Genomic DNA, 27,285 nt, shown 5'->3' on the forward strand with positions numbered 1-27,285 from the left:
GAGGGATGGATGGGTTTCCAGGGGGTCCCCTCCCCAGCTAAATGGACTCTTGCATCATGGTCCCGCCCCTCGCAGACGGCCAAAGCCCAAAGTGCTGCTGTTGGCTCCTTTGGTGTAATGTTACATTTATTCCAGCAGAGGACGACTTCTGCCTATATAGTATTTCGTTTTGTGTCACTCTCTTCGACTCAGGTGTCAGCTGTCAAAACTTACTGTCAAAAATATACAAGAGACACATCCCTCGAAACATCAATAATCGACACCTGACTGGTTCTGAGATACAAACTCGTACAATCTATTAAACAGCTGGAAGTGGGCTTAATTTCATACATTACATTTCAGACTAGGAATTCCTATAGTCTTCAAAGTAGCCCAAAAATAAGGAATTCAATATTTATTTATTATTAAATATTATTATTATTAATAATAATAATACTACTATTGTCATTTTCGTTATTTATTGATTGTTATTATTATTATTATTAATAATAGTATTATTAAACTAGCCTACAACTTTCAACTGGTCATGTCTGGGGGGCATTGGACAGAGGTTAGCTAGCTTTCCGGTTTTGCTCCCCGTGTAGCTCACACTGACACACTCACTATGCCACTAGTCTGTGGAGTTCAGTAGTACAGTTCATTTAATAGAACTTCTCTCGCTGAGCTTCTACCTGGTTTTCAGGTTAAAGGGCAAACGGAACGGTATTCAGTGATGTATTAAAATTGGTGCCTGGCGACGATCGAGCGACGACTTTCCTCCCCAAGAAGAAATTGTTTTTTCGTTTCGTTTTAAGTTGACGCCAGCGGGGAAATGTCCAGCTGAGGGTTTGGAATTTTGCAACACACGGGCCCTGTTTTGTAATGATTGATCAACGCTCCGACAATGGCAACAACCAAGGTATGTTTTGCCGTTTATTCTGTGTTGTCAACACCATTTGGTGATCTGATCTCTCGTCATCGGGATAAGCAGGCTACAGTTTTAACTGAGACGTACTGTTTAGCCTGGCGCACTGTTCGTATTAATAACTCTTTAAACTATCTTCCGGTGTAGTGTAGGCTATATCTATGCCTCCCTCATTCAAGACCCGAAAACGTATTAATGCTCTGTTTTGGAAGTAAGTAAGGGAGGTTTCTAATAGTAATTTAACATAGACGGAGAATGTTTTCCCTTTTAACACGGAAAATCTGTCTCATTAAAGTGTCTTGTGACATTTTACCACCCCTTCAGAGCGGGTCATTTCTCTTCTGTGGAATGCTGGGAAATGTAGGCATAGCCTATATGCAATGCATGCAGGCATGTGTTTGTGACCGCAAAAGTCTGATTATACAGTAAATTATCATTACTGACATGATCACTGACAGTGCACGAGTCGTTGGGTTCATGGCTCTTAAAAGTATTTTACCAGTTAGCATTGTGTCAAAACGCAAAACATGAAATGTAAATAGAAGGGGAAAAAGTCCTCAGGCTTAAAATATAATGTACATTAGAGTGGTCCACACACACACACACACACACACACACACACACACACACACACACACACACACACACACACACACACACACACACAGTCTAGGGCTAAAAACATACAATATCATTCAATCATGAGTCATTGACTGACCTAGTACAACTTACATTGCCCACTAATAAGTTCACATGGACTTCTTTGGGTCCCTGGCTGCATGAAAGCCTCCCATCTTCCTGGACCCATGGGAGCGGTTGGCTGAGTTTAAAATAGAGCCTCTATTCAGAGAGGCAGCTAATAGACAGGATGAATTTTATGGAAGATACACTAGTGCTGTGAATTCTACACTGTTGTGAGGAGTGCAGTGCCTCACTGAACGGCGGGTATACACTATACACAGACCACTTAGCTTGAGTGTTCCACAAACAGACTTCAAGTGAAAATATAGCACTACTAGCTGGTTGTGAATGTGATCTGATTATTATCCACATAGAACATTGTTTTTTTCATGATTGGTATTACATAGAACATTGTTTAATTAAACTTAAAGTGTGTGTGTGTGTATGTACAGTATGCGCGTGGCGTGCGCATGTGTGTGTTGTACCCCTTTGTTTGTGGTTTTGTTTAATGTAATGTAGGCTATGCATGTTTATGTTGCTCAGGGAACCAAGTAAACTACTGATATGACTGGGACACTATGACAAGACTTCGGGCTTGAGTAATAACAATTAAACTAAGGCCTTTTTATGTGTAGAGCACTTTGAATTGCCCTGTGTATGAAATGTGATAGGCAAATAAACTTGCCTTGACTTACCTATTAAAGCCGACTACTAAGGCAAAGGTGGTGGATCATACCTTGTTGTCAGTGTATAGCATCACCAGCCTGTTTTGAGTCAGCAAAACAGGTCTAGAAGAACTAGTTTGACCTGTTTAATTTGGCTATATACTCAATAACACAATAAAAGTGTGTGTGTGAGTGTGTGTGTGTGTGTGTGTGTGTGTGTGTCAGTCACAGCCAGGTATGGCGCTCCCGGTCTGGTGTTATTGTGTGACGTCTTGACACTTTATTCTGATTATTTGTTTTACTCATTTAGGCGCAGGTTTTGTATGACTTCACTGCCGAAGCTGGAAACAATGAGCTGACAGTCAAAGAAGGCGAGACAGTCACTATCACCAATGAGGTAAACAAACATGTATTCATTACCATACAGTAGTAGACACAATATGCAAATTCTCAGTGTTTCTCATTAGCTCAGTTATTTCAGAGCCATAGAGTAAAGGCCTATTCATAGTCTGGATTTTCGGTGGTGAGGTGACCACCGCTCCGGTGGTGAGCTGGTTTTCTCTTCACCGCGGCTCGTGGCGTCATGTTGTAGTTCGGTGGTCACCTAACCACCGAAAATCCAGACTATGTATGAGCCTTAAGACAGAGTTACGACATTGAGGGGGCAGAAAACAGCCTGGTCATGTGGTTCATGTACTCGCATGAGCCCATAGACTCCAATGCATTCCCTAAACTTCTGGTTGTCCCTTTTAAAGGGACAAACCAATAGAAGTCTATGTAGAAGAGCCAGGCCCCCTGAAGTGAACGGAGTTGTCGTAACTGTCTTACTCTATGGCTCTGAGTTATCTAGCTCAGTTATATTAAGTTTATGCTTTGACAGCACAGTGTTCTGTGAAACCAACTTACTTACATGATCACATGCAAATAAAATTTCACAGGCAGAGGCAGAAGAAAATCAATGAAAAGAGAGTGAGTAAACATGATGTCATGTTAAAGAGTTCAAAGGTCACTCGTTGTGTGCTGACTAGCTCAAATATTCTTCCGAAATCTGTTCTCAGCCAACTTATCAGGAAGTAGGAGTGTCTTTGTGCACCAAGTCCCATCTATGTGCAAGTGTTTGTCCTCGTTGGCGTTGGTGCAGTGACTTGTGTTTGTCTTCCAGAGCCAATCACAGGCTACCTTATCTTAAAGCTACACTGTTCGGCATCTCCCATAGCCAATCACAGTTTGTCTTACGGCCCGTGTCTCCTTTCAGAGCATTGGAGGTGGCTGGGTGGAAGCACAGAATTCCAGAGGGGAAGTTGGTCTTGTGCCAGAGGACTACATTGAGGTGAGGGAGTGAATCACTTGCAACATTGTACTGTATTGTACATTGCTCTTTTCACTTAAATAATAGATGCTGATCTGGATACAGTAGTGCATACTGTATGCATTCAAACGTCTGAATGAATGAATAAAACAAGAGCCTATAATCTCCACATTTGGTGCTGAATCTAATGTTTTTGTTTGAACCTAGCAGGATGTGACTCCTTTAGAGTTCTGCTGAATTTGATTTAAGGATGTGACTCGTTGAAAGTTCTGCTGAATTCACACTATAAGAATGTGTGGGTTTCCCCTCGTGTAGTGGTAATGGCAACATGGTGGTGGTGATTCACTCAGTAGCCATGTACAGCTACAGCAAGTAAGAGACAGAAAGAGGGCGGGGATGTTCGCCAAAAAAGATAAAGTCTGTTAAACAGTTTAGCCTGACTCCAAACACTACAGAGCACTGCAGCCAAAGCACACTAACAAAACTTAACATGTATTAGAGAGTTTGTGCGTATGTGTGCATACATGCATTCATGTACGTCTCTGACTTGTAGTTACCTCTACAATTGCCCCTGACTGTGTTCCTATCCGATCCGTGCAGATCCTCACGTCTATTGACAACTGGTGATCACATTATGTACTTTGTAGAATTAAAAAAACATCAGGGCAGAGGCCACACTAAATCACTCTTTCAAGTAGTTAATAAAGTTAATAAAACCGATACTGAGAAAGATGTGGAATTAGTCTGTGTTGGTCGCCTCAGAACTATGTGCACGTGCAGTGTCTTGATACTCTAAAGCGATTTCTTACATTCAGTTAAATTGGAATTGTTCTAAAAAAAGTGAGAGACCCACTTGGAGTCCAGTACATACCAAGCTCAGATCACATTTTGTCACTTAACCCCGGAGGAATGTGTCTTTAAAAGTCATTAGATGTCACGTCAGTGGAATATATGCGTTTGTTCTTTTAATGGGCCTGTTTTTTTGTTCTCGCTCTCTGTCTGTCTCTCCTCCTTCATTGTCACCCCATCTGCAGCTTAGAAAGCCATCCTCCTCAGGAGTTGCAGCCACAACAGCAGCAGGTGCTCCAACTCCAAGTGTAGGAAATGCAGTTGCTCCAGACCTGTCCTTCTTTGATGCATTCGCCCCTGCACCTGCACCTGCACAGAACCAGGTAACACACATACCATGATGGTACCTGACCTGTATATTTCACCAAACCAAGCGGGCTGACCTCAAAACCGCAATGCCCCCCTTTTATGCTCATACCAGACCCACTTAAGCATGGTATGGTATGGGTTCATAAATTAAATGCATATTTTTCACTATTACTGAGGACAGCAATTGACATCATTTGATACATTAATGATACTAAATTATCAGGTTGTAACCATGTATTCAAATTATTGAACAGATTTTCTTGGAAAGAGAAAAATGTGTGCTATGTAAATGCAAAACGTACATTACAGTGTTAGGCATCTCTCTGTGTTGCATTTACACTGTTTGTTGGTGTTGCTGCTAGCTAGTCGTGAGTGATGGAGTTACTGTATAAGCCTGGTGAAGATAGCAGAAATGATGGATGACTAAGACGTTTTACGTACACGTACATACTTTTAGCCCTGCGAGGGCCCCTGAGATGCAGAAGTGCAACCAGGTGGCGTGGTGGATATTCTGCATGGTCAAGTCATTTATAACTGCAATTCTGCAAATAGTGCAACAAAAGGATATAATGACGGCACAGAGGTTTGGTTCTGTTGAAACTAAATGGTGGAACAGTAGTAGTGGGTGGGTCGAGGTGGTGAAACTTCTCACCATGTCTCTTTTGCTCAATCTGTGTTTCTGTCTCCGTTTATCTCTCTCCCCCCTCCGTACATACACACACACCTTTGGCCCTCTCCACATAAGCGTAACCCGTCACTACATGCTACATAGACTTTATGATGATGACACCTTCTTTCCCCCTCACCTCAAGGTGGATGCTGGGGAATTGAGTCCCCAGCCGGACACCCCTGACACCCCGGCACCCCCCTCCTTCCCATCCCCCGACGAGGTAACCGGGGGCATGAGTCTACCCACTGGCATGAGTCAACCTCCCACACCCCCAATCTGCCCCATATCCCTCCCAACCTCTGATCGTTCTGAAAAATTTGCCACCGTATTCTGCAGCCTGCAGAAATGCATGATCTGACCTCCCAGGTCACCGCTCCCTGTGACAATTACACACATCCATTTATCTCTCTCACGCTCCTCAGATGAATGTATCAGTACCAATGCACTCACAAAAACACAAATATATTCTAGATCACTGACTGATTGACATGCACTCTACAGTTAATGAAATTGACATTCAAATTTGATTAGTCAAATGTAAATTTATATTGAAATGCTAAATGATCACAATCAAAGTGTCAAAATATAAGTGACTATTGTGTTGTTGTGTGTGTGTGTGTGTGTGTGTGTGTGTGTGTGTGTGTGTGTGTGTGTGTGTGTGTGTGTGTGTGTGTGTGTGTGTGTGTGTGTGTGTGTGTGTGTGTGTGTGTGTGTGTGTGTGTGTGTGTGTGTGTGTGTGAGAGCTTTCTTTGTTAAACATCTGCTGGGTTTTAATGTATAGCTGAAACCAGAATGTTAATTTGGACATGCCTTTCTGCTTTTTTTTGTATGTGCACATACATAGACCCATTCTTTAAGGTTTACAGCATGTTGGATGCCTTCCCCTGTATATGGCATGCAGATGCATCATTGTTCTCTTTGTATGGGAATGACGTGGCTAAATTATTGCCTGTGTTGAGCAGGATTTTATTTCAGTCCACAACTGCGATGAGTACAGTACTATATATCTTGCCTTACAGGCCAGGTTTTCATTAAACGCATGATTAATAGAGCACTGCTGGCGTATCCTCAGACAAACCCTACACCTGTCTCTCTCGCTCTGATTCTGTCTGTCTCTTTTCTTTCTTCCTACTACTTCCTCACTCAATGACTTTCTTCTTTATTTACATTCTCCTCTTCTCTCCGCTCACCAGACTAGTAACGGTAATGACCCATGGTCGGTGTTTAACTCTGATGCCACCGGAGGCTCCTCCAACAACTGGGCCTCCAAGCCAGAGGGCACTCAGACTGGGAACACTGCTGCTGCTAATCCCTGGAGCTCTGGTGCACAGAGTCACCCTCAAGCCTATCAGGGCCCAGGTAAGCGGGACTGTACCTTTTACAATTTGAACAACTAGACCTGTGGCCACCGGCCTACTTGGGAACGATGCAAGTTGGGAACAATGAAAATCAGGAATGTATGGGGGGTTGGGGGGTCGGCTGTGGATAATGTGTGGAGAATGTCTGGGGTGCAAACTGACATTCTCCACACAGACATTCTCCACACATTGACTGTAAAAAGTGGACTGGTTAAGTAATCAAATGGCAAGTGTGGGGTTGCCATGGCAATCAATTGACTGAGGCAGAGGCTGGGAATTGTACAGGTGTGAGGGTTTAGGCTCATTAGGTCACTGGCAGAGCCTGACCACTGTGACCAGATCCTTTTGTGGCGGTTCTGGACAACCATGTATCCGACCGACTTAAGGCAGCTGGGCACTGCACTCCCTGTGTTGGTGTGGAATGCCTGTGGCAAATTTGAAGTCGGTGGCGCGAACAGTTCTCGAGTTATGTGGATTACAGACGTACACACGTACAGAGAGCAGAGACATGGTGCATTTATTGTAAGATACCCGACAATGATGAATTCCCATATTGATTTACTCTGAATAATGCATTGTAGCTTAGATCGCCTATTTTCACTGAAATATGGCTTACAGTACATGATAATTGTCAGGCTTATATTGGAAAATAATGGGTCAATTTTTCAATGACTTCAGTGCTGCCATTATTCACAGCAAAAAAGTTTTGATATCGTACAACATACAGTATAAAAATATGCAATAAGCAGATACCTTGATAATATTGGTCTGGCTCTACTTACTGTACTACAATATCTGAACTGTCCTGATGATGTAAATATTTACTACCTGCTACTGCAGGCAGTTTAAACCTTCTCTTCAGAAGGTTTAAATACTAAATTATTTGACACTGCTGGACCGTTCAGAGTTGGAATCTGTTGGAAGTCACCAGATGTGGTTCTGCTCAGTCGCTCTGGCCTCAGGCTCTATTTTGGGGATGATTCAGCATTTGGAAGCCGAAATCGAGACAGGGTTCTGTTTTCCCCACAATATGGAAAAGTTGGCCTCATGCTGCATGAGTCAAAGGGAAACACTACTCGCTTTTATTCATTACAGCTGTTATTTCATTAAGAGAAATGACTGGGGAAAATACTGATTTCCCTTTCTTTTCTCCCCTCCCCAAAGACATCTATCCATATCCCTACCTTGTTGAAACAGGTAGTACCCAGTGCATTGCCTGCTGGGAGTGTTGCTAATGCCTGCGCTTATGGACTTAACTGAATATAGATTGAAAGAAACTAGCATGGGCTTTCAGGAAATGTTTTATATGCTTAAAAGCATGTGTATGAAAAATCTGGAGTGTACATTGTTATTAATGACATTTAAGTAGATTTTAACTCATTTAATATGATTGTATCATAATAATGCATGTATGCTGTGTTTTCTTTTAATGCTCGACCTGTGTGTTAGACCTTTACTTCTGTGCCTAGTGTTTCGAAAATTCAAAAAGTGTGTGTTTGCATTAGGCACAATTATTACATAATCGCCTAATCGCAGTTATGTGAGATAATCACAATTATTTTGCATAATTGTTATTTTTGGTTATGAAGCCAAACAGAGGTTTTTATTTATACATATTCGATAAATGCTAAAATCAATGCTAAAAACAAGATTACAACAATTATTTGTGTGACAATTGATCGTCAAGTGAAATTTCACGATGGTGACAGCCTATGCGTGCGTGACCCTACGGTAGGTGCAGAGTTCGACGAGTGGGACGATGAGTGGGACGATTCCAAGTCGGCCTCTGGAGGTTATGGTGAGTCGGAGTCTGGGGAGGCCGGCGCCATGCAGAGAGGTGGAGCTGCTGGAACATCCATGAAAACCTACAAGTAAGAGTTGAATTCAGCCTCTTCAGTAGGCTATTATTGGGGACGGGCACAGGGAGGAGACTCGCTCAGAACGAGCTACTTCTGCTCGCCAAATAAGCGTGTGGCGTCACGTGCACGTCGGATGCAAAAACATTATAAAAATAATAATATATAAAAAATAATATAAAAAATCCAATTTTAATAAAATCTCATAATCTCGTTTTGGCACAGTAGGGTACAGTAGCTATTCACTAGATGTTCTCGTTTAAGCACTGAGTGGGTTAATCACTATTATTGTTGTAGACACTGAACTTGAAGAAATGCCTCATTGTGCGTATCTGTATTTATACCTGTATAGCTGAATGACAAATACTATAAAACTACTTAGCTTGAAGCCATCATTCATGTCCCATTGAACATTTCCCTGTTCAGCTTTGTGTAAGAAGATGGGTTGAGGCATGCCGAAGAAACTGGTTTCCCTCCACTAATATGTAACTGTTAAAAAGTGTTAATTCTTGAACTTGTTGATTGTCTTTGTGCAGGTTTCCAGGTTTCTCCAAATCAGGACCAGAGCTCTACCTCCTGTGCAAGCAGCTGGTGAAGGGCAAAGAAAAGTTACCCATCTATGTACGTCTACACCTCAGATATTAAGTGCTTGATTTTGGCTGCATTTTAATTTTTATATTGTCGACAGTGTCTAATGAGTATTCGGTTCTGATTATTATGCTACACAGTCAAATCCTCAGTGTTGATTTTACTCTTAAGGTGGTTGCACACTGGACGCGTTTTTCGGAAAAACGCAGCTAAAAATCTGAAAATGCGTCCAGTGTGCAGGGACCTTTAGTGTACAAATATTTATACATGCTTTTTTTTTTAATGTTGAGTTGTTTCATTCTAAATTCAACCTCATCTGTTCAGACGGGAGAGGTTGGTCCAGTGTGGTCCTACCCAGACACCCAGCTGGATTGTGTGGTGGCCGACCCAAAGAAAGGCACCAAATTGTACGGGCTGAAGAGCTACATCGAGTACCAAGTTATACCTAATGTGAGTATCAAACAACCTCTTCTACACTGGTGTTGTTGCCTTGCCAACAACGTGTACGTGTGCGTGTGCGTGTGCGTGTGCGCGTGCGTGTGCACGTGCGCGTGCGCACACGCACGCAAACTAATGATGATGAAGATCAGTAGTCTGCCCCAAAGAGAGGATTAATGGTCATGGTCACCATCAAATACTTTTTTGTTCGATTGATTTAATAGTTTATTAGACAGAAATGTAAAAAACAGCAACAGAGTACAGTCAAGCTTTTAATCCAAAAGGGATAGCACCAAAAAAAGTCCTTGCGGTCTTGTTTCCATTTACAGGCCCTATGCAATCAGTCAATGTCAAAATGACATGATCAAGCATATCTCACAAGCGTAGATACATAAGCGTTGTGTGCATTTGTTATTGTTATTTATGTGAGCCTCATGTCTTTGTGGTATCATAAAAGCTTAAACCTCAGTACTTCACAACAGCAGCATAACGACTCATGATGAGTCTCACGACAATGGCATATTTTGAATGAGCATCAAGTTTAGACAAGTCTGGAGGCTTGACAGCAAAAAGTGTAGTTTCACTTTGTTGCTGTTGCATTATCGTCCAAAGAATCCTAGCCCCCCTCTTCCCCATTTCCTCCCTCACCAGGGACAAAATATTTCCTCCCTGTTTGCCGCCTTGCACCGCATTAAAACCAGGGAATACTCTATTTAACATTATGTGCCCTTTCATTCTTTCAAAATAGCGACGTGGGGTGCCCATCCAATTTCCCCCCCAAAAAAGACATGTACAGACGTCCTGGGCACTGCATGGGATAGTTCCTAGGATGTCTGTGGACGTCTTGGGCACAAATGATGTTGTTAATCGGTGCATACAAAATATATATTTCTCAGTGAATCTATTTGTTACACCAACATTGTTCTTGTAAAGCAGTTTGTTTATACTTATTTATTAAGATTATACAAATTGCTAGTGTCATTTTTCAGCTGTGGTGCTGGGAGTCAGACCTGCTGCTCTGCCCAGGCAAAGAGCATAGACAGCTCTCACTGTGGTCACGGTGCGGACTATATAGTCACACACGACACTACTTGAAATGGACAGAAACAAATTGCTGCAAAAATAGCAAATATTATTTTACAGGCTGGCGTACAGTACATACATAAATAATATTCCCAGTATTGGGAGCAGGGACAGATCTGGTTGCAATTCTCCTGGGCCTCACACCTCCGCTCTGCCCAGATAAGACAGGTGCAGTGTAGAAGTAGAGTCAACCGTTGCTGGTCTCTCACAGCAACGGTTGTTTGCTTGTTTGTTGCCACCTATAAATAGGGCATGTAGTTGCTCAATATTGATTAATTTACATCTAAATCTTTGTTTTCACAATTTGCTACTTCATCGTACAGTCCGTTTCTTCACCTAGACAGCAGATACACACGTTGGCAGGCTGTGTTTTAACTTCAGACATGCCCAATTTATTGCATTTTAACATTATGGACTAGCGTTGATGCTTCTGGTATGAATTGTCTGTTAGATCCTTTTTAGAACTTTAATTTGAATCAATTTAAATGTAATAGCATTTTGAAGACTACACATTGCAACTTGTATAGCATTATAACCCCTCCGCTTATTTGCTTTCAGACCACAAACAGACCCGTCAATCACAGATACAAGCATTTTGATTGGTTGTACGAGAGGCTCCTGTACAAGTTTGGGTCGGCCATCCCCATTCCTTCCTTACCAGACAAGCAGGTAACAGGTAAGACACGGGGCCTCTGATATCCATCAACCATGCTAAACACTTTCCTGCTGTTAGTAAAGAGATGAGCTTTCTGGTCTCCTTAACCCTTCCCTACCTTCCTCCATACCAGGGCGTTTTGAGGAGGAATTCATAAAAATGCGTATGGAGCGGTTGCAGGGTTGGATGACCAGGATGTGCAGGCACCCCGTTCTCTCAAACAGTGACGTATTTCAGCTCTTCCTGACATATAAAGATGAAAAGGTATGGAGTGTTTCCAGTACGTTTCCACCTTCTATTTCTTTAACTGATGAGTGCTTAAATGAGAGGGAAAACGGCTAAATTAGATCCATGAGAGTTTTTTCTCACCTGATTGAGGGCTTAAGGACAGGGGTGGTTGTTTGTTTCCTTTGATAAAGGTGGGCCTGTAAAGTCCTTTCAGGTACTCTGTAGTACTGTACTTGTTAGGATAGACTACATCTCATAGCCTGTATGCATGATTCATGGCAAATTATTTTGAAAGAGCAACGGCCAATGGTGTACTGTAACTTGCATCACTTCGGCCGGTTAATAGTATCATTTGAGTATGAGTGAGTGACAAATAAACTCTCTTTATTCTTGATTCTTTACACCGAGTGCAAGGAAATGCATACACAGGATTATTTTCTTAGAATCGACTTATCAATATGCGCTGAGTGGTTAATCTGTCATTACTTGAGTTTAAGCAGGATGGTATTATCTTTCATTAGTTGAGTTTGATAACACTGAATGATGCACTGACTCAGGACTGGAAGCTGGGGAAGAGAAAAGCAGAGAAGGACGAGACTGTGGGAGTGATGGTCTTCTCAACTATAGAGCCAGAAGGCCCAGATCTGGACCTTGTAGAAGTGTGAGTTAACACTGCACAGAGTTATAAACGACGAAGAAAAGCAAATGTATGTGTTGAAAATCTTTTAAAGTGTGTGTGTGTGTGTGTGTGTGTGTGTGTGTGTGTGTGTGTGTGTGTGTGTGTGTGTGTGTGTGTGTGTGTGTGTGTGTGTGTGTGTGTGTGTGTGTGTGTGTGTGTGTGTGTGTGTGTGTGTGTGTGTGTGTGTGTGTGTGTGTGTGTGTGTGTGTGTGTTGCGCACACCCCACAGGGAACAGAAGTGCGAGCAGTTCAGTAGGTTTACCAAAGCTATGGATGATGGAGTCAAGGAGATCCTCACAGTGGGCCAGGAGCACTGGAAAAGATGTACAGGACGTATGTACACACTCCACTGAGACTTTGCTATGTAGAGACCACACCCAGGCTCTGCCTGCACCGTTAATTATTATTTATACGATATGAAGTGTGGTTCAATACGTTTCACCTTGTGTTTTGGCAACTCAAGGAAACTCTTTCGATGAGAACTTACTTGTGTTTTTTGTGTGTGCCTGCATATGTGTTTTCATTTCACCTTCCCAGCGTTGCCCAAAGAATACCAGAGAATCGGCAAAGCCTTCCAAAATCTCTCGTCTGTCTTCAGCAGCAGTGGATACCAAGGTACTGCGGTTGGATTGAAATGTTTGGTGTCAGCCTTTATTATGATGGTATTAGGCCAAATTCTGAACCAACTCTTTAGTTTCCCAGGTGGAACACTTTAGGTCTAATCAATCAATTCATATCAAATCAGTTGGTAGTTTAAATCTGAGCTTTCGTTGTCCCGTGGGGATAATGTACAGTATGTTTTACAACACAGAACACAGATATCGTGTGAAATCATTGTCCACATCATTGTCATTTGTAAATGTTGTATCGCTTCCTGCTGCAGGAGAGGCTACCCTGACTGATGCCATGACAGCAGCAGGAAAGACATACGAAGACATAGCTGAGATGGTGTCAGAGCAGGTTCGTACTCTGACTCTGACCTCGCTGCTGCTTAACCATTTAAGTGAGGCCGATTCTACAAGCACCTTCTAAATCAGTAGCTCTCACTCACACTTGCAAGATTTTCCAAAAGTGATCAAAAATAGCAAATGTACAAACTCGCAGGGTGTCACAAAGTGACAGGCTGTGAGTTTGATTATCTGCTATTTTTGAATTGCCAACGCTAAAATCCAAAATGACACTGATGCTTTCCTGGTTTTAACGGGTTAAAGGGACAGACTTGTCCTCAATTCTTATTGCTATTTTGACAAATTCACAATTTATTTATCCTTATTATACCTATAATACAGCGATATGTCTCCCATGACACCCATATCACTGCACACACACGCACAACCACACACACGGTACACAGTACACATTTTGCAGCTAAATGTTTACCACTGGTCGGTGGTCACGCCTACTTCCTTCCTGCCTATAGTAGAGGGTCTGAAAAAGTGAAAATACTTTCCATTTCCCCATTTTCAGTTCAACCAAAAACAAAGTTTTATGTGTGAAATCAGCCAGTTGCAGTTGCTCAATCTCGATTTATTTCACACCTATAGCTGTTAATTTGAAACTTTGTTATCAATTTTCTGTTGTTATAAGAGTATTTCTTTCAATATCAAGTTGTGTTCCGTGTCACACAATGATGAAACAGTTGCTACTGTACGGCTGATTCGGCAAAATTTGTTTCTCATTTGTATTAAGTTGTGCCAAACTCCTTTTTGACTTGCAACATCCTTGAATGTTTCGCACATTCATAAAGGGACGAAATGGAGAGAAACATCCTGTCCCTTTGTGTTACATCCTGATGTCTCAGAGGTCTTAAAACTCTCTATTTGTGGCTCCTTGACCGTCGCTCGATTTAGCTGGTGTTCATTTTCTACCCCGGCTCTGTACTTGCACTCTATGATGCTACTTCCTGAATATCTATGAACATTTCCTGAACCCTTCACACTTTGTAATGTTTACATCCTGTTTGTTGTTTTGTGTTGACCCATTTACCTTGGCGTCCTGTTAGTGAATTGTGTTCGTTATCTTAAAAGGGAAGAGGTCAAGGGAGGGCAGACTATCAGTGACAATCATAAGTGGGTCAAAGTTTGATATGTATTTCTGTTGTTGAATAAGCTTCCCTGAGTATCTAGTGTGAATGTGGGAATCTGGTTTGTGTGGTATGTAACGATATCAAACCCGGGCCCTCTTTTTATTTGATGTCTGAGCAGCAACCACAAGGAGGATTCATCTGGTAAGCATGTGCTGTTCCAGACGTTGTTCTTCTCTTGCCAAACCCTTTTCCTTTGGACCACTTCTGCCCCTAGTTTGGTTGGCTGTAGTAGCTTAGCATCCATTTGGGTGATGTGGTGCACCAGTCTAGATACTCGGCTAGTTATGTTTTGCTGTCTCATGGAAGCATTAGCATGAAGCATTTCCATGCAACAATGCAGACGTTATCATGACAGTAGCAGTCACACATGGTTTAAACTTTAATTCACCGTAATATATAATATATAATTGCAGATTGCCGTTGCATACATCAGACTGTGGTGCTAAGCTTTATTTATCGCTGTTCTGCAAAAATATCTCCAGTGATGACAGATTAATTTCACTTATTGTGGTCATTCTTACTGTATTCATGTCTGAGTGTAGTTTCCTGTTTCCTGTGCCATGATTGGATTGTCTGCATTTTACAGCCATATGCCTTAAAATGGAATGTTTTACTTATTGTGTGTGTGTGTGTGTGCGTGTGTGTGCGTGTGTGCGTGTGCGTGTGCAGCCTAGGAAAGACCTTCACTTCCTCATGGAAACCAACAATGAATATAAGGGTCTCCTTGGATGCTTCCCGGACACCATTGGAGTTCATAAGGTACCTCAGCTACCAATGTCTCCAGCACAAATACATTACCAGCTCCCAAAGAAGAAATATACACTACTTAAAGTCTTGCATTAGACTTATAGTAGCCTGGCCTAGCCAGCCTGCTTTCTGGTCTAGAGGGGTGGGCGTGCAAGGAGCAACCGCTGAAGAATATTGGTTTACCGATCTGAGACCGACCGGTCTGGTGTAGAGTGGGGGACTCCCTTTTTTGCAGACCCTGGGGGTCGATGGGCGTGGTTGAAGCAGTGCCCACTTCAGCAAGCTCGGTCTCCGAGCGCGCGTTCATATTAAGGAAAGCAAAGGGACAAACCAGACGGGACAGACAGAAATGACTTAACAAGCCAAAAGACAGCTGGGACAACCAAATAATTTATTCAGCAGTTGAGCCATGGACCACCATTTGATGAGATTTTGCCTCTCTGGCCCAAAACTTGGAGAACTAATTAATTAATATCAATTAAACTATACAACATATCTCTTAGCAAAATACAAGCTCACGATTCCCGATGAAGCCGGTCGATTTGACATATGGCTCAAGTGCGTGCGACAATTGGCATGCCAAAGTATCGCTCATTTACAATAACAATAGTCTGGTTGCCCTGTTGTTAGGGCAACCACACTAACTAGGTGTGATGTCTCCCGTGGGTTTACTTTTTGGGTTAAGGACAGATTTGATTATTAAAACAACTTTTAATGTTACTGTTTTGCTAGCATGTTGCTACTTGCTAGCTCTCCAGTGCTGGTAGGGTCTAGGCAGGGTCTCGCAGTCTGACGTAGGACTCAACCATGCCCATCGACCCCCAGGCTCTGCAAAAAAGTAGAGGGTGGGGGGGGGGGAAGGAAGGGGGCCAAGGCTCAGAGCCATGCTAGTCAACAAAGTATATATGTTTTAAGAACTTGTGTGCTTCCATTGCTTCCAGGCAGGCATAGAGAAGGTGAAGGAAGGTGACAAGTTGGTGGCGACCAGTAAAATCTCCCCTCAGGACAAAGTCACCATGGCTAAACGTGTCAGCGTCATGTCATATGCACTACAAGGTATCACACTGAATATGCTATAGTTGTGGCGTTTCATTCTCTAAAAATATTAAAAGATATTCTATCTGATATTTAATTTATCCTTGAATGATTGTTAAGCAGGAAAAAGCAGTTTTGTGCCACCGACCACATATTTAAACGTAGAACTTTTGATGTCAAGATAATAGAAATGTGTGTCAGACAATAGTGCTTTTTTAAAACTTTTATTATGATATTTTTTAAGCTAAGTGGATGTACATTTTTTTCTCCCCCACCTCACAGCTGAGATGAACCATTTCCATAGCAACCGTATCTATGACTACAACAGGGTCATGCAACAGTACTTGGAGGAGCAAGTCAAGTTTTATGAAACAGTAATGTTTATTTTTTTATTATTTCTTTCAACATGTATTATTTGTTGTGCAGGGCATGCATTTTCAACTCTGGTCCTCAGGCAACCATTTGGCCTAACATAAAGTTCAGTATATTGTACTGATGTCCTTGTTCAGTAGTTTAGTCAGGTATTGGTTGAAATAATGCAATTCATTTCCTGGTAGGATATAGACAAGCAGCTGTACTAGGGATCCACAAGGACCAGGGTTGAAGGGCCTTGGGTTGGAGAATGCCAATGTTATTTTGAGATATTATCTACATAACAAGAAAATGGTTCTTCATGGGTTCTCCCAACATCATTTTACAGTATTTTCCTTCTCTCCCTATTCTCCAGATTGCTGAAAAACTGAGACAAGCACACAGTCAGTTTACTACAATGTAAGAGATGCAGCTGCCAGTTCAGCATCCAAACCATCTCTCTTGCTCCGTCTCACTTCCCTCCTTTGAACTTTAACCTATTTTTCTCCCTCACTCTGTTTTAATTTCTCCCTCACTCTCTCTTTTAATCACCCTTTGAGCTGCTTTCCCAACTCATGCCCACATGTGTTTGAGGATGATTTCATTAGCTTATGAATACATGTGAGAAACAAAAGTAACAGTTTGGGCACAGGTGCTTGATAATCAGAGGGGAAAGTAATGTAATGTGTCCCGTTTCCAAAGTTGTGACTAAGGAAGTAAAAAGAAATACATATCTGTCATGCATTGTGTGAGGAAATCCTACAGATTCTGTAACTTTACACCAGTGAGAGTTTTGCAGAGAAGAAACTGTTATGAATATTTCATGCTTCAACACAGTGGTTCTCAAAGTGCGGTCCAGGGTCCCTCATGGTTCCGTTGGGGCTTCCAAATGGTCTGTAATTCTGAGAGTCTACTCTGCGAGTTATGGGGGTCCTTGAAATGAAAAGAGTTTGAGAACCACTGCATTACCACATCATTTACATGGGCCAAGTAATAGTATGTTGTCTTAAACTAAGAGCCCAGCAGAGAGAGAGAGAGAGAGAGAGACTTAAGCCTCATGCTTGTGGGTAATATGTCCCAACACTGCTGGCAGTGCCTCACCTCTTGTTGCAGGCTTCACCTCCTCAGTCCTTAGCAGGAAGCCCAGCCTCACCTCTTGTTGCAGGCTTCACCTCCTCAGTCCTTAGCAGGAAGCCCAGCCGCCTTCCGTTCAATGTGCCTTGTCTTTTCGCGGGGGAAGTCTAAATTCTTGGAGAGGTGGGAGGGATCCCCGTCTGCATACCATGACGCTGTTGTTTACTTTTTAAGAAAAAGAAAACGGAGGGAAAAAAAACTGCTGATGCCTGTAAAGATGGATAATTATAGTGAATGCCCAGATTGAAATATACTCTGTTTGGTGCTAGCTTGTTTATGCATGATACAAGGTCAGCGAACAAATGCCTCCCTTGAGTCAGTGCCAAACGTAGGGGGTCTACCCAGTTAAACTGAAGTACCCCTTTCTGTCCTTTTTTTTTTCATTAAGATTATTGATTTTAAAATTAAGGAGTCCATGTCAGTACTTTAGAAATAAGAAGAATTGAGCATTAAGAATCCCGTTAACCGTAGTAAAAAAACCAAATAAGCTAGTCCAGAGTCTGGGACTGAGCTGTGATGAGATTTCTCCCACCATTTTTCACTTGGCTTTTCACTGCTTCAATCGTTCTCATGAATCTCATCCTCACACTCTTTGTTTGCTTGTCACTTGAAAAATACAAATCTATATATATATATAAATATATATTCTATTGGATCATCTACCATGCTTTTTTTTGTTATTGAGATACTATTTTATGTATAGAAATATTTACAATACAATGTCACTCAAAAAGAGGAGCAAAGAAATTCAGTTTTGATTTATTAAACACTGATTTGTACTCACTTGACTTCGTGTGTGTGTGTGTGTGTGTGTGTGTGTGTGTGCTACACAATTTCTCTCAATGTCTCAGACACACACTTGGTCACTCACTCACAGTAGAGTCCTTATTCCCTGCAGCAGATTTCATGTGGAGATGTAGTAGGAATGAGAATGAGTTGGTAGCCTGTGCGGCGTGTCAAAGGGCGTGTTTGTGCTGACTTTGAGAGGAGGCAGTGAAAGAACCTTTTCAAGGAGAGTTCATTCCCATCAGGTGCAGCTGGATGTGAAGCATATATACAAACATACACAACGTATAGAAGAACATGCATTGTTGAACTCTTAAGAATGTGGTTAAATTAGCACCAAGGATTTTGCTGTGTGGGCAGTACAGTTTGACAATGGACTTGGGTTCAGCTCACTCATTTCAGCTACATCCAGATTATTATGTTTTCAATGAACTCATGAAAAGATAGATTTGTCTATCTGGTGAATAGCATGGGGCTAGACATAAGATTCTGTTATATACACAGGGCTGGGAGTGAAGTTCGCTTTATTCAGGATCTGCATCTGAGAGCGGTTTTCGGATTACTTCTCGGTACGGTGAAGTCTATCACCAGACAGTAGCCTGTATTTAACCTCACGTCACCAGACTTAGGCTGTATTAGTGGTCTCCAGCAATAACAATTAATTAAGAAGTTGGCACTGAATCCTTAATTGTACAAAAGCTACAATATTCATACTTTCATCCTGATGTGTGTGTCCAGCTGTTGGATGGTCTACTCTAGACTCACCACTTGCCATCATAGATGCATGCCTGTTAAATTGGCACATGAATGTCAATAGTGGTAAAGAACTGTGGAATCCACTGTAATATTACTGGCATTCTACAGTAGTAAAACCAGAAATGTAGGCCTATAGTACTACCAGAAGCAAGCTTGGCTACTTTGCCTAGTTTCCTCTGGTGAGTTTAATGTTTTGCACTTTGTACATCCACTTGGAAACAAAGGATTCCTATCTGCAATCTCCACTCTGGTTACACTGACTATTCCCACTGGCCCACTCACAGAAACTCGGCTCACACATACTGTGTGTCTGAGTCGAGACAGACTATTTGTTGACTTGCATCAATAAAAAGAGGGCGCTGTTACTTTTTGCCGATGGGTTCTCAGATTGACACATTACAAACAGTTGGCAGCCTAGAGGTGTGTACAGTTGAGTTGCAGCACCCTCTGGTGGACAGATTTGCATAGAAAATATGTTTTTGTTTCATGGGTAATTAGGGCAGTCACATTTACAGGCCAGGGCAAATCGAGACCATTGCATGACATATAAGAAGAAACGCACGCAGAAAACTCTTCAACAACAACCTCATGGACTAGTGACAGTTTGTGCTTCAATGGTTGTGTGTAAGTAATGAACAAGTAATTACCAGCCGTTCTTTGCAATTCAATGTTTGCAGTCGATTTATTGTCACAAACAGAAGTTAGCTGTGGGTAATACAAACAAGAGTTGAAGTTGGCTAGCTCCTGAAAATAATAAATTCCTAGTTAATTACTAGTTAACCAAAGTTGGCAAAACCGTAAATGTGCACAGCCTGTAGCCCAACAGCACATTCATTGTAAGACAATTGCTATGGTCGAGTGACGAGTCTCAGAAGTAACAATTTTACAGTAGAAAAATGAAAATTGTTTGAGCAAATGTGATTTGTCTGTAGACATCTTTTTTTATCAGGAGAATGAGGACAGACAGGTGGGTGTTGCAGAGACACATGTGAGGCGTTTTGGCTTAAGAAATGTATAGTAGCAGGCTACACAAAGTGCACATAAAAAATAAAGTAATGGCAAAATCATGAACCCCTCATGCCCCACATGTTCTATTAGCTACAGTGCACAGCAGGGTTATTGGTTAAATGAGAAATTCAGTATCCCCAAGAATGCTCAAACCTACACTCTTGTCATCAAATCACGGTTTTATGAACAACTGATACAAAAAAGATGATTGTAAATACCTGTTACAGTCTAACTGAAAAGGAGCACAACTGTTGACCTTAAATACATTGTAGGCTTTAGAATACCTCTTGACCACTCACTCAGTCAACTGACCATAGATTTCATACTGTCAGAGGATGTTAAAATAATAGCCTATTGTTCTTTCGATGTAATAGAGAAAAGAGCATTCGTGTACTGCAGCAATATCCTATGCCTGCCGGCAATTCGACACGATTCCCTTCAGTGCTTTGAAGTTCATGTCCTCCCATCTTACACTTATACCTCTTTTCTTCCTGCTAAAAAATCTAATGTAAGTGTACAAAATAGAGGTACAAAATTACAGCTGTTTTTAAAAATACATGACAGGAAATGTGTCCATTGTACAGTATATGAAATATCAATTGGCATAGAGGCCACTGGCTTAAGTTTAAATACCGTATAGCACTGGAGATGCACTTCCTGATGGAAAGGGTAGAGGGCGTATTGTTAAATGTGGCAAGTTAACTGTTCTCCAAGTACATTCAATATAAAAGCGGTATTGTCATCCATCCATGTTCTGCTTCATGAAGACAAATGCGCCAAATGCAGTCTTCACTGGACATCACAATAGAGGCACCATGTCATGGTTATCGGCATTTTGAGCAGCCCACGTCATTCATACATGTAGCTATTGTCCCATTGCATTTCTCTTGTCTTAATTTATAGTTATTGATATTGTCACAGTGATTCAGGGAGAAAAACGAGGTCGGAATCTTTGTGGTCGGATCATCATGCTGACTTTTTTCAGAGAGTAATAGTCTGTGTCTCTCCAGGAGTACCAGACAACCCCGTCAGGACCCAGGCGACCCCGGCCTTTAGGGGTATAGCGGCCTCCCTGTAGTATAACAACAGGTATTGTGTTAATAATAATGATTTAATTATATTTGTATTTTATTTGCATTATATATTTTATATGAACACAAATTCTAAGAACACGAATGCTAACACTACTAGTACTACTAAATTAATATAACTGCCTACTCTGTAGTAGACTCCATTGAGGTTGGCGTAGAAACATTGGTTATACCACCAGCCAGCATGGGAGATCTCAGCACAGATGTTGCCACTGTCGGGGGTGCTGAAGCCCTGCTTGTCATGATACCAGCTGAAAGAGTCCTGCGCAGTGCCGCTGAAACCGGACACATGGAGACGATACTGATGGTCCTCATCTTCTACGCTGTACGCACATGAACACACACGCACACAAAAACATGTGTGGGTAAGATGAGTCTTTATGCTATTTTGCTGTTCACACTGGCAGACCAAGTCTAACAAAAACAAACAAAGTTTTGCAATTCATTTTTGAATCACATTCCTTAGCCTTGTTCAAACAGATTTGCGCTGCCAGTCTGAACAAGGCCTAAATACTAATCAATGTATAAACAAATATACACATTACGGTAGTCTACCTGAAGCTCTGATAGAGACCGTGTTTGTGCTTGTTGCTCCAGTCTTCCAGGTCAATACGGAGGCTGTAGTCTCCTTGGGTGCTCAGGTCATGGATGTGGTCGTTGCCCAGCCAGAACTCTGTGTGCAGGTCACCAAATCCCTCCTTGTAGTCCCTCCAGTGTCGGTCGAAGCTGACTAAACCGTCCACTCGTCTCTGGATCACAGTCCAGCCACCACCTGAGCATGAAGGACAGCAAAGCATGGCACTGGTAAGGAAGTGTCTAATATGGAACACATGTCACTCAACATGAAGGCAAGATGTGCAGTAGAATATGTCTTTAGTAGGTAGTTAGGCGGATAATGGATTTTTTATTATCAATTCATTACAAGATCAAAAATATTGCTAATATCCAATTATAATTATGTTGGCATAACACAGGGTGGTGATGACATTAATAATACAATTTTTAAGTATCACATACAATATATATACAGTATATTTATTGAGAATATACAGCATTAATACATATTTATTAAATAATAAATATCTTATCACAAAACAAGTTTAAAAAACGAAACACTCTTCTTCTTCCCCGTCTAATTAGCATTATAGCACGGAACCCCTCCACCTTGTTTACCTTCTGTAACGTGTGTGTACAGGTATGTACACATGTAGGCTGCACTATACATGTATGTACATTGGCACTGGTGTGCTGTACTACATCACTAGCCATTAGTCATGTGCCTACAACAGTATATCTCATGGTATACCATAGCATAATTATTGATGCTTACGGTAATCTTCTTATTGGCGTGATTGTGTATACAGTTACTTTATTTATTTTGTTTGTAACTCACCATCAGTGTCCATATCACAGTAGACTTCCACAGGCATGCCCCCCAATGCCGGCACTACTGTGTAGAGTCCTGATCTCCTCAGACCATTGTAGTAGATAGCAGCACAGTCAATGGGGCAGTTCCTCACATGCTGAACCTCTGAGGAAGAGATAGAATTGCAGGTCAAATAAGGGAGATCTGGTTCCCTCTGCTGGTAGGTTGAAGGTAGTTGTGATAAAGGTTTGATTGATTGATTGATTGATTGATTGATTGATTGATTGATTGAATACTTTATTAAGAGTTTGGAGAAAAAATAATAAGCACAGAAGAGTACAGTTTAATACCAATACAATGCTACAAAGATTGAACCCAAGGGACATTTACGGTAATAGACTTGGATCTTTTTTTTTACAGGGACCAGTTACGAATTTCAGCCACCTGTAAGTGCTCATTTAGAGCGTAGTCTAAGGATTCACACTTTTTTTTTACTGTTGGTAGGGCATTGCACATTTTGATGGCATAGCAGTAGAATTTATCTAACCCCTTGTTTGAGCCAAATCTGGGTTGAACGTGATTTGTGGAGCTCCCTCTGGTGTTGTGACTGTGGACGTCTTTAACATCTTTGAAATATATTCTTTGTGGTGTTGCGCGTATCGTGTAGACCAGGCCTATTGCAAGACAGTTACTGTACTCTGTCCTCTGACCTCTGCCCTGAGCCATCCACCATAGCAGGGGTTAGATCAGTTGTAGGTGTGAGGCCAAATTAAATAGTAGCCCGACCCCAGTTTGTTTTGGGATGTCTGTAAACTTGTTTGTATCATGAGGTATGCATAGTCATAGTGACATAGGTTGTTTTTGATGGCAGTTGGTGTGTGTGTGTGTGTGTGTGTGTGTGTGTGTGTGTGTGTGTGTGTGTGTGTGTGTGTGTGTGTGTGTGTGTGTGTGTGTGTGTGTGTGTGTGTGTGTGTGTGTGTGTGTGTACCTGTACCTGGGTGCAGGGCCTCCGCCTCCTGAGCATTGGCCAGAGCATTGGGCTGGACTACGTTGGTCATGCAGCCCGCATTCATTGTGTCTCTGTCGGCCCGGTCTGTTAGGTTATGGACCTGGTTCTAAACAGCAAAACAGGTACTTTAGTCCAGGCCATTTTGACTTTGAAAACTGTCAATTTTATACATCGATTGCATGAAATACATGTGAGCAAAATTGAGTGTTGGATGAGAATATACGTTATTATTAACCCATGACTCTGCCAGATGGGGCAGTATTGTGTTCACAAGTTCATGTGAAGCAAGCGTCTTCAATCTGGCGGAGTCAGGTTAAATATTCGTAGGTCTTGGGATAATAGTATGCCTGTAGATCCACAGGATAAGAGTATATTTGTATAGGTCTAGGATCAGAGTATACCTGTAGGTCTAGGATCAGAGTGCCCTGATAGTGCAGCAGAGTACTGGCTTCATCGTAATGCACTTCCAAATCATGAAAACGCTGCTCCACGGACACATTGGCATGGTTCTTTTCTTCACTCTGGCAGTGAATGTAAATGCAGTGAATGTAAATGCACAGACACGTCCAGGCATGCACAAATGAGAGAAGATATTGCAACACACTAGGGATGGGATGACAATCGTTATTATCGTTTATCATGATACAAAAAACTCACAATAATCGTATCGTGAAGATTAAAATGTATTGTGAAATTGTCCTCCGTCATAAACTAGGAATTAGCTTTTGTTGAGCTGCAAATTCGGTACCACTTAAAGCCTCTATATACCCTGTAAACTAAAGTATATGTACATTTGGTACGCTCTTATGTCACTGAGTCTACACACATCGATTTGGCAAAAATAGCAGATCTCTACACACAACGCGTTGTGAGTGAACACACACACACACACACACACACACACACACACACACACACACACACACACACACACACACATACACACACACACACACACATACACACACACACACACACACACACCACATACAGTACTGAACAGGCACTAGGCACTAGTCTTAAAACTCAAGATGTGCATCAGTCCATGATCTATTCCAAGCTGGAACAGGAAGGATCACCTAGTTTTCATGTGAAACACCCATTAACCCCATGTCACCATCCAGCTGGCTCTGGCCACTGGCCAACAGTAGCTACGCTAACCTTTGTGTGGTGGGTCACTGCCTTAGACGCACGACACGTGGAAGAGCAGGAGGCTAATCCTGTTAGTGACCAGGGTCAAGGACGTGCCAGACACAACACAAACAAAAAAAATAACAAGTGTGGTGCAGGCATGGTCAATATCAGTGAGATATCGCCATCTGCCCCAAGCCATACTGTGTGAAGCAACCTGAAAGTAGCAGCATTATATGTTTGCTAGCACAGTCTACGAGGCCAGATTGCAATTCTAAAAGGATTTGCTTACTTCCCTGTTATTGAATTATCTTGTTTGGGAAAGTGGGCACAAGCTGATTGTCTGAAAGGCATTGCTGTCGCTGCCTATAGATTCCAGCTTATAGTCAACTCCCATAACTCACGCATGGTACTAGTAGTATAGTATGTCAATAGTAAATGGTAAAGGGTGCTTTTATATAGCGCTTTACAGAGATTGTGCATTTCATTCACCCATTTACACACACAATCACACACCGATACCGGAGGAAACCATGCAAGGCACCAACCTGCACATCAGTAGCAATTAGGGGTTCAGTGTCTTGCTCAAGGACACTTCGACGCTAACTCTGGGGGAGCCCAGGTTCAAATTGGGAACCTTGCGGTTCATCCGGTCACTCTACCCCTGAGCCACCACTGTCCCTGTATAGTATAGTATGTCAATAGTATAGTATAGTATGTCAATCGCCCACCTGCAGCTCTAGAACCCTGATGCGGTGCCGGTGGTTCCTGAGCTCCTCCTGCAGTTCAGAGATAGTCTCCTTTAGTGTGAGGATCTGCTGTTTGCGGTCCTCGTTCTGGTGCAGCCAGTAGGACACCTCATCGGTGCAGCGGAACATGTCTGGACACTTCTGTTCGTCCACCTGTGGCAGCGTGGCCACCAGCCGACACATCCCATTCTCCATCACCTGTGAAAGGAGGGGAGAGGTGGTCAAAGAACTTGGAATGACCATATTCACAATTACATAGCAGCTATTTTACGTCATGGTGCAGTATGACGCAAGTGCAAAATGGCCTCCGCGATGGGAATGGTTGATAGCAGGTGCAGCTGGGGGAAACATCTCAGAAGTGTCCCTCAGCTAGATCACACATTATGCCTGATTTAGTCCCTCTACCTACTCCTCGGTACCTCTGAAGTCCCGCGCTCTAATTGGCCTCATATCCAATTATCAGTCTCTTTATTGGAGAGAAGTGCAGTAGTCACAATACCCTCCACATCAGTCACGTCTGTCATGTCCTTGTTGACTCTAAACTAAACAAACACCTTACATAATTCAAGCCATTCAAGGCTATGTTGTTAAATGGTGCATTTATATATGAATTCAGTTAATAAATATATTCTTCTCCAGGGAACATTTTCAGCATAAAAAATCACAATAATGGTAGTCTGTTGGATTACCTATCTCGTATAGTAGTCTTCAAGGCACAAGAAGGTGGCCACACATACTGGTAGCCTACTTTATTATAGGACGCAGAGTAAAGAAACCAACGTTCCGCGATTACCTATCTCAAGCTGTTTTCAAGTCTCTGCAAGTTGATTTTCATACTGTACTGAAATGAACACAACATTCTGTACTGAAATGGCGAACAAACCAGGCTTTGGGAAATTCGGCAGTATCTACTGTCAAGAAGTGAGTCATAGTCAATGGGCTACGCATGCCAGATCACCAGTGTGGTCCTTCAAAGATAAGCCTTCAGTGTATTGGCATGTTTATAAAATTACATGAATTACCTGGTTAGTGTATTCCCCACACTGGGAGCCCCCACCATTGTCATGAGTGGACTGGTTGTCTGCTCTGCCCTCCAGGGCTACAAACAAGAGCACACACAGAGCAGACCACATGTTGTTTACTGTAGGTTCTGCTCAGTCTGTCCCTGTCTGCTCGCTGTTGAGTGTGTCTCTGTTCTCTTTCCCTGTTGGGAACAAAACGGAGGAAAACAGCGGTGGTCTCCTGATTGAATTCATTACATCTTTGACACAACACTCCTCTCTCTCTCTCTCTCTCTCTCTCTCTCACAGACAGACAGACAGACAGACAGACAGACAGACAGACAGACAGACAGACAGACAGACAGACAGACAGACAGACAGACACGCATGTAGTGTGGTCTGAAACATCTTGGGAGGATGTTGAGCTCATATCTAGTACAGTATATCACTACTAATGAGCAAGTAGCTCATTAGTAGTGAGTTTAAGTTTATTTCATGCATGATTCTGTCTCTTTCTCCTTCACACGCATACACACGCACGCACACGCACGCACACGCACCTTTGCTTCAGCAGCCTAAAGGAGATCATGAGTTTCAGTGAGCTCAATTAAGGTGATCTCCGGTTATTTGACCCCCCCTCTCACGCACGCACGCACGCACGCACGCACGCACGCACGCACGCACGCACGCACGCACGCACGCACACACACACACACACACACACACACACACATCAATGTACCTTTCAAAGAGCTATATTTAG

At 42.2% G+C, this 27,285-nt stretch overlaps 2 protein-coding genes across 4 annotated transcripts; one reads left to right on the top strand and one right to left on the bottom strand.

Annotated features, from left to right (window-relative positions):
• The first annotated feature begins 545 nt into the window (after positions 1 to 545).
• On the top strand, positions 546 to 18,413 carry snx9b (sorting nexin 9b). 3 transcript variants are annotated; one of them, XM_079526648.1, is made up of 20 exons: positions 546 to 898; positions 2,561 to 2,647; positions 3,506 to 3,580; positions 4,594 to 4,731; positions 5,530 to 5,607; positions 6,581 to 6,746; positions 7,910 to 7,942; positions 8,481 to 8,616; positions 9,138 to 9,222; positions 9,514 to 9,639; positions 11,269 to 11,386; positions 11,499 to 11,629; positions 12,151 to 12,254; positions 12,502 to 12,605; positions 12,810 to 12,887; positions 13,156 to 13,232; positions 15,028 to 15,117; positions 16,047 to 16,161; positions 16,423 to 16,514; positions 16,868 to 18,413. In XM_079526648.1, the coding sequence occupies exons 1-20, from the start codon at positions 884 to 886 to the stop codon at positions 16,913 to 16,915; spliced, it is 1,896 nt and encodes a 631-aa protein (XP_079382774.1). In that variant the 5' UTR covers positions 546 to 883; the 3' UTR covers positions 16,916 to 18,413. The 3 variants fall into 3 exon arrangements, with proteins under 3 accessions (XP_079382774.1, XP_079382775.1, XP_079382776.1); XM_079526649.1 differs by lacking the exon at positions 7,910 to 7,942; XM_079526650.1 differs by lacking the exon at positions 5,530 to 5,607.
• Positions 18,414 to 19,857: 1,444 nt separating this feature from the next.
• LOC306940999 (fibrinogen-like protein 1) lies at positions 19,858 to 26,673 on the bottom strand. The gene is made up of 8 exons (XM_079526303.1): positions 26,544 to 26,673; positions 25,504 to 25,719; positions 24,043 to 24,162; positions 23,621 to 23,747; positions 22,660 to 22,797; positions 21,822 to 22,038; positions 21,394 to 21,589; positions 19,858 to 21,247 (listed from the first exon to the last, which is right to left on the bottom strand). Exons 1-8 carry the CDS (start codon positions 26,652 to 26,654, stop codon positions 21,101 to 21,103), a joined length of 1,272 nt encoding a protein of 423 aa, XP_079382429.1. The 5' UTR covers positions 26,655 to 26,673; the 3' UTR covers positions 19,858 to 21,100.
• Positions 26,674 to 27,285: the final 612 nt, after the last annotated feature.

The sequence above is a fragment of the Electrona antarctica genome (assembly GCF_951216825.1).
Source record: "Electrona antarctica genome assembly, chromosome: 17".
Lineage (NCBI taxonomy): Eukaryota > Metazoa > Chordata > Actinopteri > Myctophiformes > Myctophidae > Electrona > Electrona antarctica.

What these genes read in the sequence shown, in the direction of transcription:
- snx9b (XM_079526648.1), top strand. An exon ending in AAGAAAAGTTACCCATCTAT is followed by an intron (nt 9,223 to 9,513) that starts GTACGTCTACAC and finishes TCATCTGTTCAG; the next exon opens with ACGGGAGAGGTTGGTCCAGT. An exon ending in TGACATATAAAGATGAAAAG is followed by an intron (nt 11,630 to 12,150) that starts GTATGGAGTGTT and finishes GCACTGACTCAG; the next exon opens with GACTGGAAGCTGGGGAAGAG.
- LOC306940999 (XM_079526303.1), bottom strand. Translation starts at nt 26,654, where the DNA reads ATGTGGTCTGCTCTGTGTGTGCTCTTGTTTGTAGCCCTGGAGGGCAGA. An exon ending in CTCTGATCCTAGACCTACAG is followed by an intron (nt 23,748 to 24,042) that starts GTATACTCTGAT and finishes TTTGCTGTTTAG; the next exon opens with AACCAGGTCCATAACCTAAC. An exon ending in CTGTGATATGGACACTGATG is followed by an intron (nt 22,039 to 22,659) that starts GTGAGTTACAAA and finishes CTTCATGCTCAG; the next exon opens with GTGGTGGCTGGACTGTGATC.